This window comes from Microcaecilia unicolor, chromosome 4 (assembly GCF_901765095.1).
Source record: "Microcaecilia unicolor chromosome 4, aMicUni1.1, whole genome shotgun sequence".
Lineage (NCBI taxonomy): Eukaryota > Metazoa > Chordata > Amphibia > Gymnophiona > Siphonopidae > Microcaecilia > Microcaecilia unicolor.
In genome coordinates, this window is record NC_044034.1 from 298,552,952 (window position 1) to 298,566,815 (window position 13,864).

Sequence of the window (13,864 nt, forward strand, 5' to 3'; positions counted from 1 at the left end):
GGAGAGATTAATGGTTTTGTTAGAATTTTTATTATTCTCCTGAAGATTACTGTACTGTTGTTGTATTTCAGCTCTAGTTTGCTTTTGTATATTTTATTCAATAAATCCGCAAAAGAAATTGCCCAGTGGACCTTAGCTTCCCAGTGGTGTCAGGCCACGGGGAACCTGGAGGATGTCATCCGAATGTCACCAGTGCTGGTTTTGTCTCTGCTTTGGTGGACGATTCGATCCAATTTGACTCTGGGACTCCCATTCCAAATTCCACAGCCCATGAAGGTGCTGACAATGGATGCATCCCATCTGGGGTGGGGAGCTCATGTAGACGGGCTTCACACTCAAGGTGCTTGGTCAGCTAAGGAGACAGATCTTCACATCAACCTTATGGAGCTCCGGCTTTCAGAGATCGGCTGATCAACAAAATTGTTCTTATTCCAAACGACAATCAGGTTGCCATGTATTACACCAAGTGGGAGGAACTGGATCACGCCCTCTGTGTTAGGAGGCCGTCGGGATATGGCATTGGGCAGTCCAGCAGGGAATGCTCCTTAAGGCTACTTACCTGGTAGACAAATCCAACAGCCTGGCCAACTGACTGAGCAGGGTCATGCAACGCATGAGTTGTCACTCAACATGGGCATTGCCTGCGAGGTCTTCCGAGTGGTCACTCAACATGGGCATTGCGCCTTGGTGGATCTCTTTGTTGCTCAATCCAATCACAAAATCCCTCAGTTCTGTCCAAGGCTTCAGGCCCATGACAAACTAGCATTGGATGCCTTCCTTCTTCAGGTCTTCTGTATGCGTATCCTCCCATACCTCAAGTAGGGAAAACTTTGCTGAAACTCAAGACCACAGAACCATGATTCTGATTGCTCCTTATTGGGTCCGGCGTACCTGGTTCCCCCTTCTTCTGGAGTTATCCTCTGAAGAACCATGGAGATAGGAGTGTTTTCCAACCCTCATCATGCAGAATGAGGGATCTCTTCTGCATCCCAACCTCCAGTCTCTGGCCCTCACAGCCTGGATGTTGAGGGCTTAGAATCTGCTTCCTTTCATCGTCCTGAAGGTGTCTCCCAGATCTTGCTGGCTTCCAGGAAAGATTCCACCAAGAGATGTTACTCTTTTAAATGGAGGAGGTTTGCCATCTGGTGTAGGGCAGGGCACTAGATCCTGTTTCCTGCCCTACACAGGCCTTGCTCGAGTACCTTCTACACCTCTCTGAGTCTTAAAACTAACTCTGTAAGGGTTCACCTCAGTGCAATTAGTGCTTACTATCACCCTGTAGAGGGTAAGCCCATCACTGGACAGCCTCTAGTTGTTCTCTTCATGACAGGTTTGCTGTTGACAAAGCCCTCTGTCAAACCTCCATCTGTGTCATGGGACCTCAACATAATTCTCACCCAGCTGATGAAAGCTCCTTTTGAGCCACTTGATACCTGTCTTCTGAAGTACTTGACCTGGAAGGTCATATTTTTGGTGAATGTTAGTTTAGCTCGCAGGGTCAGTGAGCTTCAGGCCTTAGTAGTGGATGCACCTTATACTAAATTTCATTACAGAAGAGTAGTCCTTTGCACGCACCCTAAGTTCCTTCCTAAAGTTGTGTTGGAGTTCCATCTGAACCAGTCGATTGTCTTGCTAACATTCTTTCCCCAACTTCATGCCCATCCTTGCAAAAGCGCACTGCACACCTTGGACTGCAAGCGAGCATTAGCCTTTTTCTTGGAGCAGACTAAGCCCTACAGTTAGTCTACAGTCTGTTTATTTTGATGACAACAGGATGGGGGATCACCACTGGGAAACACAACATCTCCAATTGGCTGGCAGATTGCATTTCTTTCACCTATGCCTAGGCGGGACTGGCACTTGAGGATTATGTCAAGGTTTACAATGTGAGAGTCATGGCTGCGTCAATAGCCCACTTGAGGTCAGCCTCCATTAAAGAAATGTGCAAGGCTGCAACATGGTCTTCGGTCCACATATTCACAACTCACTACTGCCTTGAGCAGGATACCTGACACGACAGTCGGTTTGGATAGACAGTTCTGCAGAATTTGTTTGTGGTCTAGAGTCCAACTCCACCCTCCTAGGCCCATTTTGTTCTGTTCCAGGCTGCACATAGTTTCAGGTTAATCTGTGTTTGGCCTCGCTGTTGTGTGGTCCAGTTGGTCAATGGTTATTGTTTACAGTGAGCCTGGTAGCTAGCAATTCCCAAATATGAGAATCATATGCCGGCTTGTCTTTGGAGAAAGCAAATATACTTATTTGCAAGCAGGTATTCTCCGAAGACAGCAGGCTTTATAGTCTCACATACTCTCCCACCTCCCCTTGGTGTTATCGCCTCTTTTCATTTATGCTCTAGTATTGTACTGGAGGTTTGTAACAAGCTCTGGACTGGGCAATACGGATCTCATTACCCACATGTGAGAATATAAGGCCTGCTGTCCTCGGAGAATACCTGCTACAGGTAAAGTATCTTTGCTTTATTGTAAACTACTTTGTATGATTTTTCAGAATGTCAGTACATTAAAGATTTGCTTGCAGTGCTGGAGAAATGATTCCATATTATATATGACAAGTTAGATGGAATCTGCCCAGTGTGGTTAGAACTTGAAGGTTCCAGTCTGTACCTATGTCTTAGGTACAAGGAAACAAATAGGCAGGTGAACCGTAATATCCAGTACAGAGCAAAAAAGAGCAGATCACAAAGATAGAAACCAAATTGTCCAATTTATTCACCATGTATGTAAATAATAAATAAGAAGTTAAATAAGGTTAAAAGCCCCACAAGGCCATATTTCGCTCTTACCAGGGCTGCATCTGGGGCATCAATAACAAAACTGCCAACATAAAAGTATGTTAGTAAAACTTATAATAAAAACAATAACATAAAATAATACTAAAAACAGCAAACCAAAATCCATCTATAAAAGTATAATATATTTAAAAAATCACTTAAAAGATATATATATTTAAAACAATTAAATCAGTATAAAAATAGGAGTAAATACTGCAGTGTCTCTCAAAAACAGGGAAACATAAATACATACCCTAAAGGTGGTTCCTCAAAATATCACCTTACAGGTTTGAAACATTTTTAGTTGGAAGCTCCCTACACCAATGTTTCGCCAGACGGCATCATCAGGAGAACGAAATTCAACGAACAAGCTGCCAGGATCAGGAGTGCTGTTTCCTCCTGGCAGCTTGTTCGTTGAATTTCGTTCTCCTGATGACGCCGTCTGGCGAAACATGTGACTACATGTAGAGAGCGTTGAGCAACTATGGACTTACGTGTATACACTGTTTTAATTTCACTATGAGTGCACAGCATTAGAAAATTATATAAAAAGAGTAGTAGAGGGCGGGGACAAGTATAGCTGTCTACATTGTTAGCTCTGTCAGCCCTAGTGGCGTTTAGTGTAAGGTTAAGATCATGTTATGTTTTAGGCAGGAAGGGAGGGCTGACGGTGCAACGATGCAGTATGGTGGTTGATGAGAGTTGTGCTTGACAGCTTTTCTCTTGTACCCAGTTCTGAGCACTGTTCACATTCATTCTATGAGTGTTTAGGATTTTAGGTTGGTACCATTTTGCTCTATATTAGGTAGGAAGTGTTAATTTAGTATTATAGAATTATATGTAGACAGGTTTCTAGTATTCAGTATTGCATATAGTTGTGAGAGACCTCATAATTAGTATATTCCCAGTTTATTGTGTTTATCATTAAAAAATAGACAGACCCATCTCCTGATGCAAGCCTTTAGGTGTCACAGTCTGAAGCTTAAAACTAAGGGGCCCGTTTACTAAGCCACATAGGCACATATGAGCATCAATTTTGAACTACTGCCTGGCTACCATGTGGCCCGGGTGGTAATTTCATTTTTTAGGCACATCCACTAAGTGCGCTGGAAAATTAGTGCAATGGGCAGAAGCAAGCCCCCTCTGCTCCTGTCCCATGGCTGGCTTTTCAAAATGGTAGCTATGTAGTCTCATGGTAGGGGTGATGGGGGGGTGTAAGTACTTAGGGGGGTTTTGTGCTCAGAGGTTGGTCTTGATCAAAGAGGATGCTGATTGTACGATAGGTTTGTGTGCCACAAGCTCATTTTTATTTTTTGTTGCAGTGGCTATACTACCTGGTGCTGGTAGCATGGCTGCACCATCACTTTCTGCAGCTTTGACAGTGTGCAGTAACGTCCCGTTTCTTCCCCAACTGCACTAAACAGCATGGCATTTTTGCCACACTGGCTGGCTTTAGCATACAGTAGCCATTAGCGTAAGTTCACCGTAATGCTTAGCATGCACTAACACCTGCACTGTTTATGTAAACATGCCCACAAATCACTTTATGATCATAGAAAAGCTGTCTGGGAAGCATGTAGTGACAGCCACTGACCGAACAGAGCTTGTGTTGCAAGCAGCTAAGTATCACTGTCATCATAGGCTTATGCTGTGCCATATTCTATCATTGCAGGTCAAGAATGAAGATACTGCAATAGACTGTCGACTTGGCCTGAAAGAGGGACGCCCATTCTCTGGGGTGACGGCCTGCATGGATTTCTGTGCACATGCTCACAAAGATCAGCACAATCTCTACAACGGATGTACCGTGGTAAGTAACAAAAATAATTTTAGAGTTCTTTGGGAGAAGTTCTCTCATGAGGCTTTTGCTAACTTGATAAAGGTCAAATAGAGCTGCCAAGTTACCAGATTCTAGGAATGAGACTTTTTGGCCAGACCTGTTTTTGAATTTATATCCCAAAACAGAAGTCTCTGATTTTATCCATTGAAATCAACACTGCTGGTCCCATAATACACCATGATGGGGATGTTAGAAATCCAGGACTGTCCCAGAATTTCCCTTCTGGATCTGGGTAGCTTAGTATCACTGGTCACATTTCATATTTACCACTTGTTATCAGTGGACTAGGCTTTCATTTCTACTTTTCCGGGTTTGTGACTTCCTTATGTAAGCCCCCTATTTGAGGTATCTAGGCAAACGCCTAAACACAGCTTGGAAGGTGGGAGAATGGGCATATAAGTTATTTATTTGGTGGGGACCAGGGCTGGGGCCCAACCTTAAGGCTAGAGGGCAGGGCAAGCCAGGCTTCAGACTACACAAGAATGCAGACCACACCATAAGTAATTTATAAACTGAAACTTTACTGTATTATCAATTTATGAAGCACGGGAACATTGACTGTCATGTATAATGCCAACTTATATACACTTGGATATCTATTTCTCCTGCTCACACTTTTAAAAATCAAGGCTGCACAGGGTAGGCTGAAGTTATTCACACAAAAGGTGATTACAGTTCAGTGAGATGTTACACTTAGACAAGTTAATGGTTAACACAAACATAATACCTTAAGTTGCTGTAGTCAGGTACAGTAAGATGTTTCTTCCTTTAGTTATTCCCTTCACTCTGCCATAGATATAGTGTCCCATGGAAGTGGTGTATGAGCTGCCTGGATGGTATGGCTAAATGTCCTGAGATTTTCCTTGCTCCTTCCCTTGAGACTAAAGGCCTGATGCTCAAAACAAACTGGGCTTGCAACATTTCACTCTTACGTTCAAAGCCTTCAGACTTGGCCTTCTGCAGTATTTGTCCTCACTTACCATCCCATACACTCTAGCTCGTGCTCCATAAATTGATAGTACAGTAAAGTTTCAGTTTATAAATTAAGTACATAAGTAGTGCCATACTGGGAAAGACCAAAGGTCCATCTAGCCCAGCATCCTGTCACCGACAGTGGCCAATCCAGGTCAAGGGCACCTGGCACGCTCCCCAAACGTAAAAACATTCCAGACAAGTTATACCTAAAAATGCGGAATTTTTCCAAGTCCATTTAATAGCGGTCTATGGACTTGTCCTTTAGGAATCTATCTAACCCCTTTTTAAACTCCGTCAAGCTAACCGCCCGTACCACGTTCTCCGGCAACGAATTCCAGAGTCTAATTACATGTTGGGTGAAGAAAAATTTTCTCCGATTCGTTTTAAATTTACCACACTGTAGCTTCAACTCATGCCCTCTAGTCCTAGTATTTTTGGATAGCGTGAACAGTCGCTTCACATCCACCCGATCCATTCCACTCATTATTTTATACACTTCTATCATATCTCCCCTCAGCCGTCTCTTCTCCAAGCTGAAAAGCCCTAGCCTTCTCAGCCTCTCTTCATAGGAAAGTCGTCCCATCCCCACTATCATTTTCGTCGCCCTTCGCTGTACCTTTTCCAATTCTACTATATCTTTTTTGAGATACGGAGACCAGTACTGAACACAATACTCCAGGTGCGGTCGCACCATGGAGCGATACAACGGCATTATAACATCCGCACACCTGGACTCCATACCCTTCCTAATAACACCCAACATTCTATTCGCTTTCCTAGCCGCAGCAGCACACTGAGCAGAAGGTTTCAGCGTATCATCGACGACGACACCCAGATCCCTTTCTTGATCCGTAACTCCTAACGCGGAACCTTGCAAGACGTAGCTATAATTCGGGTTCCTCTTACCCACATGCATCACTTTGCACTTGTCAACATTGAACTTCATCTGCCACTTGCACGCCCATTCTCCCAGTCTCGCAAGGTCCTCCTGTAATCGTTCACATTCCTCCTGCGACTTGACGACCCTGAATAATTTTGTGTCATCGGCGAATTTAATTACCTCACTAGTTATTCCCATCTCTAGGTCATTTATAAATACATTAAAAAGCAACGGACCCAGCACAGACCCCTGCGGGACCCCACTAACTACCCTCCTCCACTGAGAATACTGGCCACGCAATCCTACTCTCTGCTTCCTATCTTTCAACCAGTTCTTAATCCATAATAATACCCTACCTCCGATTCCATGACTCTGCAATTTCTTCAGGAGTCTTTCGTGCGGCACTTTGTCAAACGCCTTCTGAAAATCCAGATATACAATATCAACCGGCTCCCCATTGTCCACATGTTTGCTTACCCCCTCAAAAAAATGCATTAGATTGGTGAGGCAAGACTTCCCTTCACTAAATCCGTGCTGACTTTGTCTCATCAGTCCATGTTTTTGTATATGCTCTGCAATTTTATTCTTAATAATAGCCTCCACCATCTTGCCCGGCACCGACGTCAGACTCACCGGTCTATAATTTCCCGGATCTCCTCTGGAACCCTTCTTAAAAATCGGAGTAACATTGGCTACCCTCCAGTCTTCCGGTACTACACTCGATTTTAGGGACAGATTGCATATTTCTAACAGTAGCTCCGCAAGTTCATTTTTTAGTTCTATTAATACTCTGGGATGAATACCATCAGGTCCCGGTGATTTACTACTCTTCAGCTTGCTGAACTGACCCATTACATCCTCCAAGGTTACAGAGAATTTGTTTAGTTTCTCCGACACCCCCGCTTCAAATATTCTTTCCGGCACCGGTGTCCCCCCCAAATCCTCCTCGGTGAAGACCGAAGCAAAGAATTCATTTAATTTCTCCGCTACGGCTTTGTCCTCCTTGATCGCCCCTTTAACACCATTTTCGTCCAGCGGCCCAACCGACTCTTTGGCCGGTTTCCTGCTTTTAATGTATCTAAAAAAATTTTTACTATGTATTTTTGCTTCCAACGCTAATTTCTTCTCAAAGTCCTTTTTTGCCCTCCTTATCTCCGCTTTGCATTTGGCTTGGCATTCCTTATGATCTATCCTGTTACTTTCAGTTGGTTCTCTTCTCCACTTTCTGAAGGATTGTTTTTTGGCTCTAATGATTTCCTTTATCTTACTGTTTAGCCACGCCGGCTGACGTTTAGTCTTTTTTCCCTTTTTTCTAATACGTGGAATATATTTGTCCTGAACCTCCAGGATGGTGTTTTTAAACAGCATCCACGCCTGATGCAAGTTTTTTTACTCTGCGAGCTGCTCCTTTCAGTCTTTTTTTCACCATTTTTCTCATTTTGTCGTAATCACCTTTTCTATAGTTAAACGCTAGCGTACTTGATTTCCTAGTTTCACTTCCTTCAGTGCCAATATCAAAACCGATCATATTATGATCACTGTTATCAAGCGGCCCTCGTATCGTTACCCCCTGCACTAGATCATGAGCACCACTAAGGACTAAGTCTAGTATTTTTCCTTCTCTTGTCGGCTCCTGAACTAGCTGTTCCATGAAGCTGTCCTTGATTTCATCAAGAAATCCTATGTCCCTTGCGTGTACAGATGTTACATTAACCCAGTCTATATGCGGGTAATTGAAATCCCCCATTATTATTGTGTTGCCCAGTTTGTTTGCGTCCCTGATTTCCTTTAACATTGTGTGGTGTGCATTCTTGCCGTTTGATTCTTCCTGCTCCCAAATTTGCCCAGTTAGAGTTCACCAGGCATCATGACTTCTTCTTTGCCGCCCTCCTGCCTCCAATGATGCAAGGAATATGGAGGAGGTCGGGGATGGAGTGGGATTACACTAGACCACCAGGGCCAGCATTAAATTAGGGGAGGGGGAGGTCAGTGGGCCTGCTAGACTACCAAGGTATTTCTTTTTAGGGGGGGGGGGTCAGGGGATCCAATTGTTACTGGACATATGCACAAGAGCTAAGCCTACTGTACCAGGAACATTCCATTCCATCATTTATAGCCCACCGTATGTGAATCAAAGCAGGTCACAAATTAAAACCTACTTACAACAGACAAAAGAACAATTCCATAAAGTCAGTCAAGATATTTCTAGAAACAAATAAGTCTTCAACAATTTACAAAATAACATATAATTAGACATTGTTCTTATAGCTGTTGGAAGAATGTTCCACAACCTACTAGATTGATAGTTAAATGAGCCGTCATGATATCTTTTCAGTATCACATTTTTAATAGTAGGATAGCCTAAGCATAGTGTGGTATTAAATCAAGAAGTAGGTTTAAAAGGAGGAATGGATAATAACTGGATATGAGAACTCAGGCATAAGCCATAAATAATCTTAAAGACCGTGCATACTACTTTGAACTCCACTCTTGCATCCACTGACAACCAATGCAAATCTCTCAATAATGGAGTAGCTTGATCAAACCTCTTAGCCCCAAAAATCAGTTCTGTAGCCGTATTCTGTATCAACTGCAATCTGTTTAATAATTTCCTGTGAATTCCCACATACAGAACGTTACAATAATCCAACTGAGACAAAATTATTGCTTGAACCAACACTCAAAAATGTTCAGGAAAAAATACAAATCTTATAGCTGTAAGTTGATGTAACTTAAAATAGATCTTTTTACTCAGACATCTTAACTGATTTTCCATTGTTAATTGAGAATCAAGTATAACACCCAAAACTCTTCCTGAAATATCAAAACTTAATTGATCTCCTGACTTTAAAGTACTAGCATTGGGGACTTCTAACAGAGTTAGACTAAAGTATAGTAACTTTGTTTTGTCAGTATTCAATTTTAATAAATTGTCAGTGGTCCAACAGTGGTCTTTCAATACAATCTAAAATTAACTTACAATCAGCCTCATAACCTGACACCAAAGGTACTAACCTAAAAATATCATCTGCATAAGATGAAATAAAAAAGGCTGAAGATTCTAATACCGTACCCAAAGTGCTCATAAAAACATTAAACAACACTGGAGACAAGTGAGATCCTTGAGGGAGCCCCACAATTAGGGAACCAACTTTTCGAAAAATTGTCTAGCTTTTTTATCCTGTTCTGTAAAAAAAACTTTAAACCAATTTATAACAACCCCGGTGAAACAGAGTTCACTCAATCGTTCCAAGCAATAAAACATGATCCACCACATATCAAACACCCCTGAAACATCAAACTGCAACAGAACAGATGGAACTTTATGACTCAGCAATACTAAAAATCCATCATTTGAGAGGCTACTAAAGATTCAATCAACTTTGCCATCCAAGGTATACTAGCCACTGGGCGAAAGTTTCATGATAACTCAGCTCTTTCAGACTTAGGAATAGGTATTAAAATTATAACTTCTAAATTTGTGAGGAAAATTCCTTCTTTAAACAAAGCATTTACCAAGTTAGTTATCTAATGTACTATTTCTTGTGGAATAATTTTCAACAAAAAAAGATGGACATATATCTAATAAACAAGATTTGCTAATACTTTTAATTTATTCAAAATTTCTATTCCTTGTACCTCTTGGAAAGTAGATCACACTCTATCAACTGTTTTCTGGGTCATAACTTTTAATTCCTGGGTCAATTAAGGCTGAGGATGCTGTAGAGGAAGCATTCATAATTGTTGGGGGGGAAGAAAGTCATTAATTATTGTACAATGGTGACACCTAGTGGCTGAATTTAGAGCTCATGATTGCAGGGTTCAAGAAGAAGTTATGGTGCCTGGTCTCTAACTGAACTGCCAAACTAAAGTGAGTTGGAAGGGGATATGAAAAAGGGAGAAAATATTCCAGGTAGTTGCAAATGAAAGCTTATGCCACCAAATCCCAGCCCTGGTTCTGACTGAGCAGGAAGTCGAAAGCAGCAGGAAGAATCTACCTGGTCAAACAAAATGCAGCAAAAATGCGTGTGTGTATGTTAGGTGGTGGGGGGTCAAAATGCTGAGTGAAGCCTAAATCTCCCACCAGAAGTTGGGTCACTAGCAATTCCGATTCTTTTAGGTGCTGATATTCTGAGACAACAGGAAGATAGTGATTGCTCCTTAAAAATCAATTTTGTTCCTAATCCATTGGTACTGTGTATTAAAAGTAACCTGAATGTCCCAGAATGAGCTGTGCAAAGTTTTATTTTGATCTCTGTAGAGGCCCGGTATCAAATGGGGCTCTCCTCAATGGTGAACCCCCCATCTCTCTGGATTCCACTTTGTATTCAAAGTATTAATGAAATGGGATCTTGAGTAAGTAACAAAATCAAAAGGGACAGAGAAAGTACCTGTTTATAATGAGTGATCGCTCTCTGCCTTGAACTTGACGGTTAAGCGGATTATAAATGCCAAATTAAATTAAAAGAAATCCAGGCACTGTTCAGTAATGCCCTGCCCTACCTCCTATACTTGTTGGCAGATTGGTTTGTTATCTGCTCCTGTGAGACTGTCCCTGCTGCACCCTGGGACCATTATTCACAAAGAAAAAATGACACAAGCACAGACCCATCTTATATAATAAGAACAATTCCTACCTGTAGATAAAGATCCAGTACATAATCCATGCATCCAACAGCGAGACATAACATCATAGAGTTCCTTGGCTGTACTGAAAGTCCAAGGGCTGCATGATTCATAGTTAAAGGTTTTACAAATATACTAAAGTGAAATTATTTTCTTAAGACATTTTTTCAGAATATGGAATTAAAGGATTTTAATGCATTTCCCAAGGAATGAAACTTTTCTGCCCTAAGCTTCTCAGGAACTGTGATAGCAGAAGTGTGTTGTCAGGGTTTGTGGGCCTGCATGAGGGTCTTTTACACAAAGGCCACCCAAGTTTCAGACAAAAGCAAAATCCTTACTTCTTACAAACACACAATAAATGACTTATCCTTTGTAGGTTTCACAAACAGTATGGAAAGAGAACTTATGTTGGAGGGAACTTCTTTGACTGTTCTATTTTTAACCCGTATTGGGTTATCCTCTGCTACTGTTTTGTGGTATATCAGGCTTGTCTAACCTTTTACTTTCAGGAGCCACATTTCATATTTTGTAACATTCAGAGGGCCAAAACACCAACATCATGTTTTGCAGCAAGTTTTGTCAAATAGTGGCAAAATACAATACCAATGGTGCATCATCCCCTGCTCAGCTTTCACCCGGTCTCTCTCGCTCATGCACACCCAACCCCCCCCCCCCCCCCCCCCACACACACATACAGTTTCTTCCCCACCAGGACATGATTCTCTGCAAGCTTGAGCCATGTGGTGCCATTAGTTCAGGTTGATCTTGCGGGACTTGAAACTTGAGAGCCATTGCAGCGGGGAAGCAGGAATCCCACTGTAAGCACCACAAGAACTGCCAAGGTTATGAGGGCCAGAAAAAAAAAACTTGGTGGGCCAGGTTCTAGTCCGTGGGCCATAGGTTGGACAAGCCTATGGTATAATCAAATGTCAAATAAATAAAAATAAATACATAGTCCTCATGTGCCACACTCACTTCGCATTAGTGTTTGAACCAGTCCTCAATATGAGAGTGCTTTTAGTTGACCAGTGCTTTGTAATCTATGATGCTCCTCGACACTGCGGGGACAGAGCCCATAGGGACAGGTACAAACTTTGTCTCTGTATCATTCTCTACCCTGCCCTGTGTTGCACCTCATAAGTGAATAGTTGTATCTTAAAAACCACTGGCACTGGTTTCTTTTTTATGGGCTATCCCCTTGTATGGTTGATGATCTTTCACCAAGGGTATGCCTGCATCCTAGTGGGTTGTGGCAGAATGCTTCCAACCCACAATTTAGAGCCAGTGAACCTTTCTCAATTACTACATAGGCTGTCTTCAGAGAAAGTAGTTTCTGGCTTTTAACAGCTACTGGGTGTTCCTGGCCACATGTCTACTGGACCAGAACTTCCCCCACACCCATTTCTGAGGCATCTATCTGTACTGTGATGGGGCGAGTGAAATCGGGGCTTATTAGAACCAGTTCTTCACAGAGGGCCTCTTTTATCCTGTGCAGAGTGTCTTCCAACTGATGCTCAAATAGGACTTGTAGTAGCTCAGAATTCAACAGAATTTCTACTCCAAGATGTTCTCCCTAGCCTAACATAAGCCATGCTGAATCAGACCAAAGTCCATCAAGCCCAGGATCATGTGTCTGACAGTGGCCAGTCCAGGTTGCAAGCAAGTACCTGGCAGATATAAAAAAAAGTAGATCTATTTCTCATAGTTCATTTCCAGGAATGAACAATGGCTCTCCTACGTCTATCTGGCTAATATTTATAGGCTTCTCCTCCAGGAACTTGTCCAGTCCTCTTCTTTTTTTTTTTTTAAATCCCACTTTGTTGTTTATCTTGACTACATCCTCTGGTAACAAATTTCACAGCTTTATTATGCACTGCATACAAAAAAAAATTTCTACGATTGGTTTTCAGTCTGCTGGTCATTAGTTTCATGGCGTGTCCTCATGTTTTTCTGTTTGACAGGTTAAACAGCTGTTTCAAACAGAAAAACAAGAGGACATTCCACCCTCATAATTTTATAAACCTGTTATATCCTGTCTTAGGGGCCCTTATACTAAGCAGCACTAAAAAGTGGCCTGTGGTATAAGTAACGCGGGACTTTCCTGTGCGCTGAGGCCACTTTTAGCGCAGCTGTAAAATGGCCGCAATTTCTATTTCCCCATTGATGGCCACATGCAAATTTCCCAATTATCGCATGGTCATTAGCGTGTGAGCCCTTACCAGGAAAATCCTGCCAAACAAATCTGATTGACTGAGTGACCAAGAACTGGATGAAGGACGTGCGCTAGATATAATCTACTTGGATTTCAGTAAAGCCTTTGATACGGTCCTTCACAGAAGACTCATAAATAAGCTGAGAGGGCTGAACTTAGGACCCAAAATTGTGAACTGGATAAGAAACTGGTTGACCGACAGGTGGCAGAGGGTGGTGGTAAATGGAATCCGCTCGGAGGAAAGGAAGGTGAGTAGTAGAGTGCCTCAGGGTGCTGGGGCCAATTCTGTTTAATATATTTGTGAGAGACCTTGCTGAAGAGTTAGAAGGAAAAGTTTGCCTTTTTGTGGATGACACGAAGATAACCAGTAGAGTGGATTTCATGAGAAGGAATCTCCAAACTTTGGAAGAATGGTCACGGGTCTGGCATTTAAAATTTAATTAAATACAACAGTACAGGGTAATTATATCTCAATTATCAAACATTAATGTGAAATAAATAAATGTGCTCAGTTCAAACCATTCAAACCATTTCAACCAA

General features: G+C 42.1%; 1 protein-coding gene across 1 annotated transcript in view; it reads left to right on the top strand.

The window, feature by feature from the left end:
* TET3 (tet methylcytosine dioxygenase 3) overlaps window positions 1-13,864 on the top strand; it is a 348,515-nt gene that overhangs the window by 317,403 nt on the left and 17,248 nt on the right. The window contains exon 10 of the mRNA XM_030201791.1: window positions 4,464-4,601. Within this exon, the coding sequence (XP_030057651.1) occupies window positions 4,464-4,601 (138 nt within the window). The remainder of the gene's footprint in view (window positions 1-4,463; window positions 4,602-13,864) is intronic.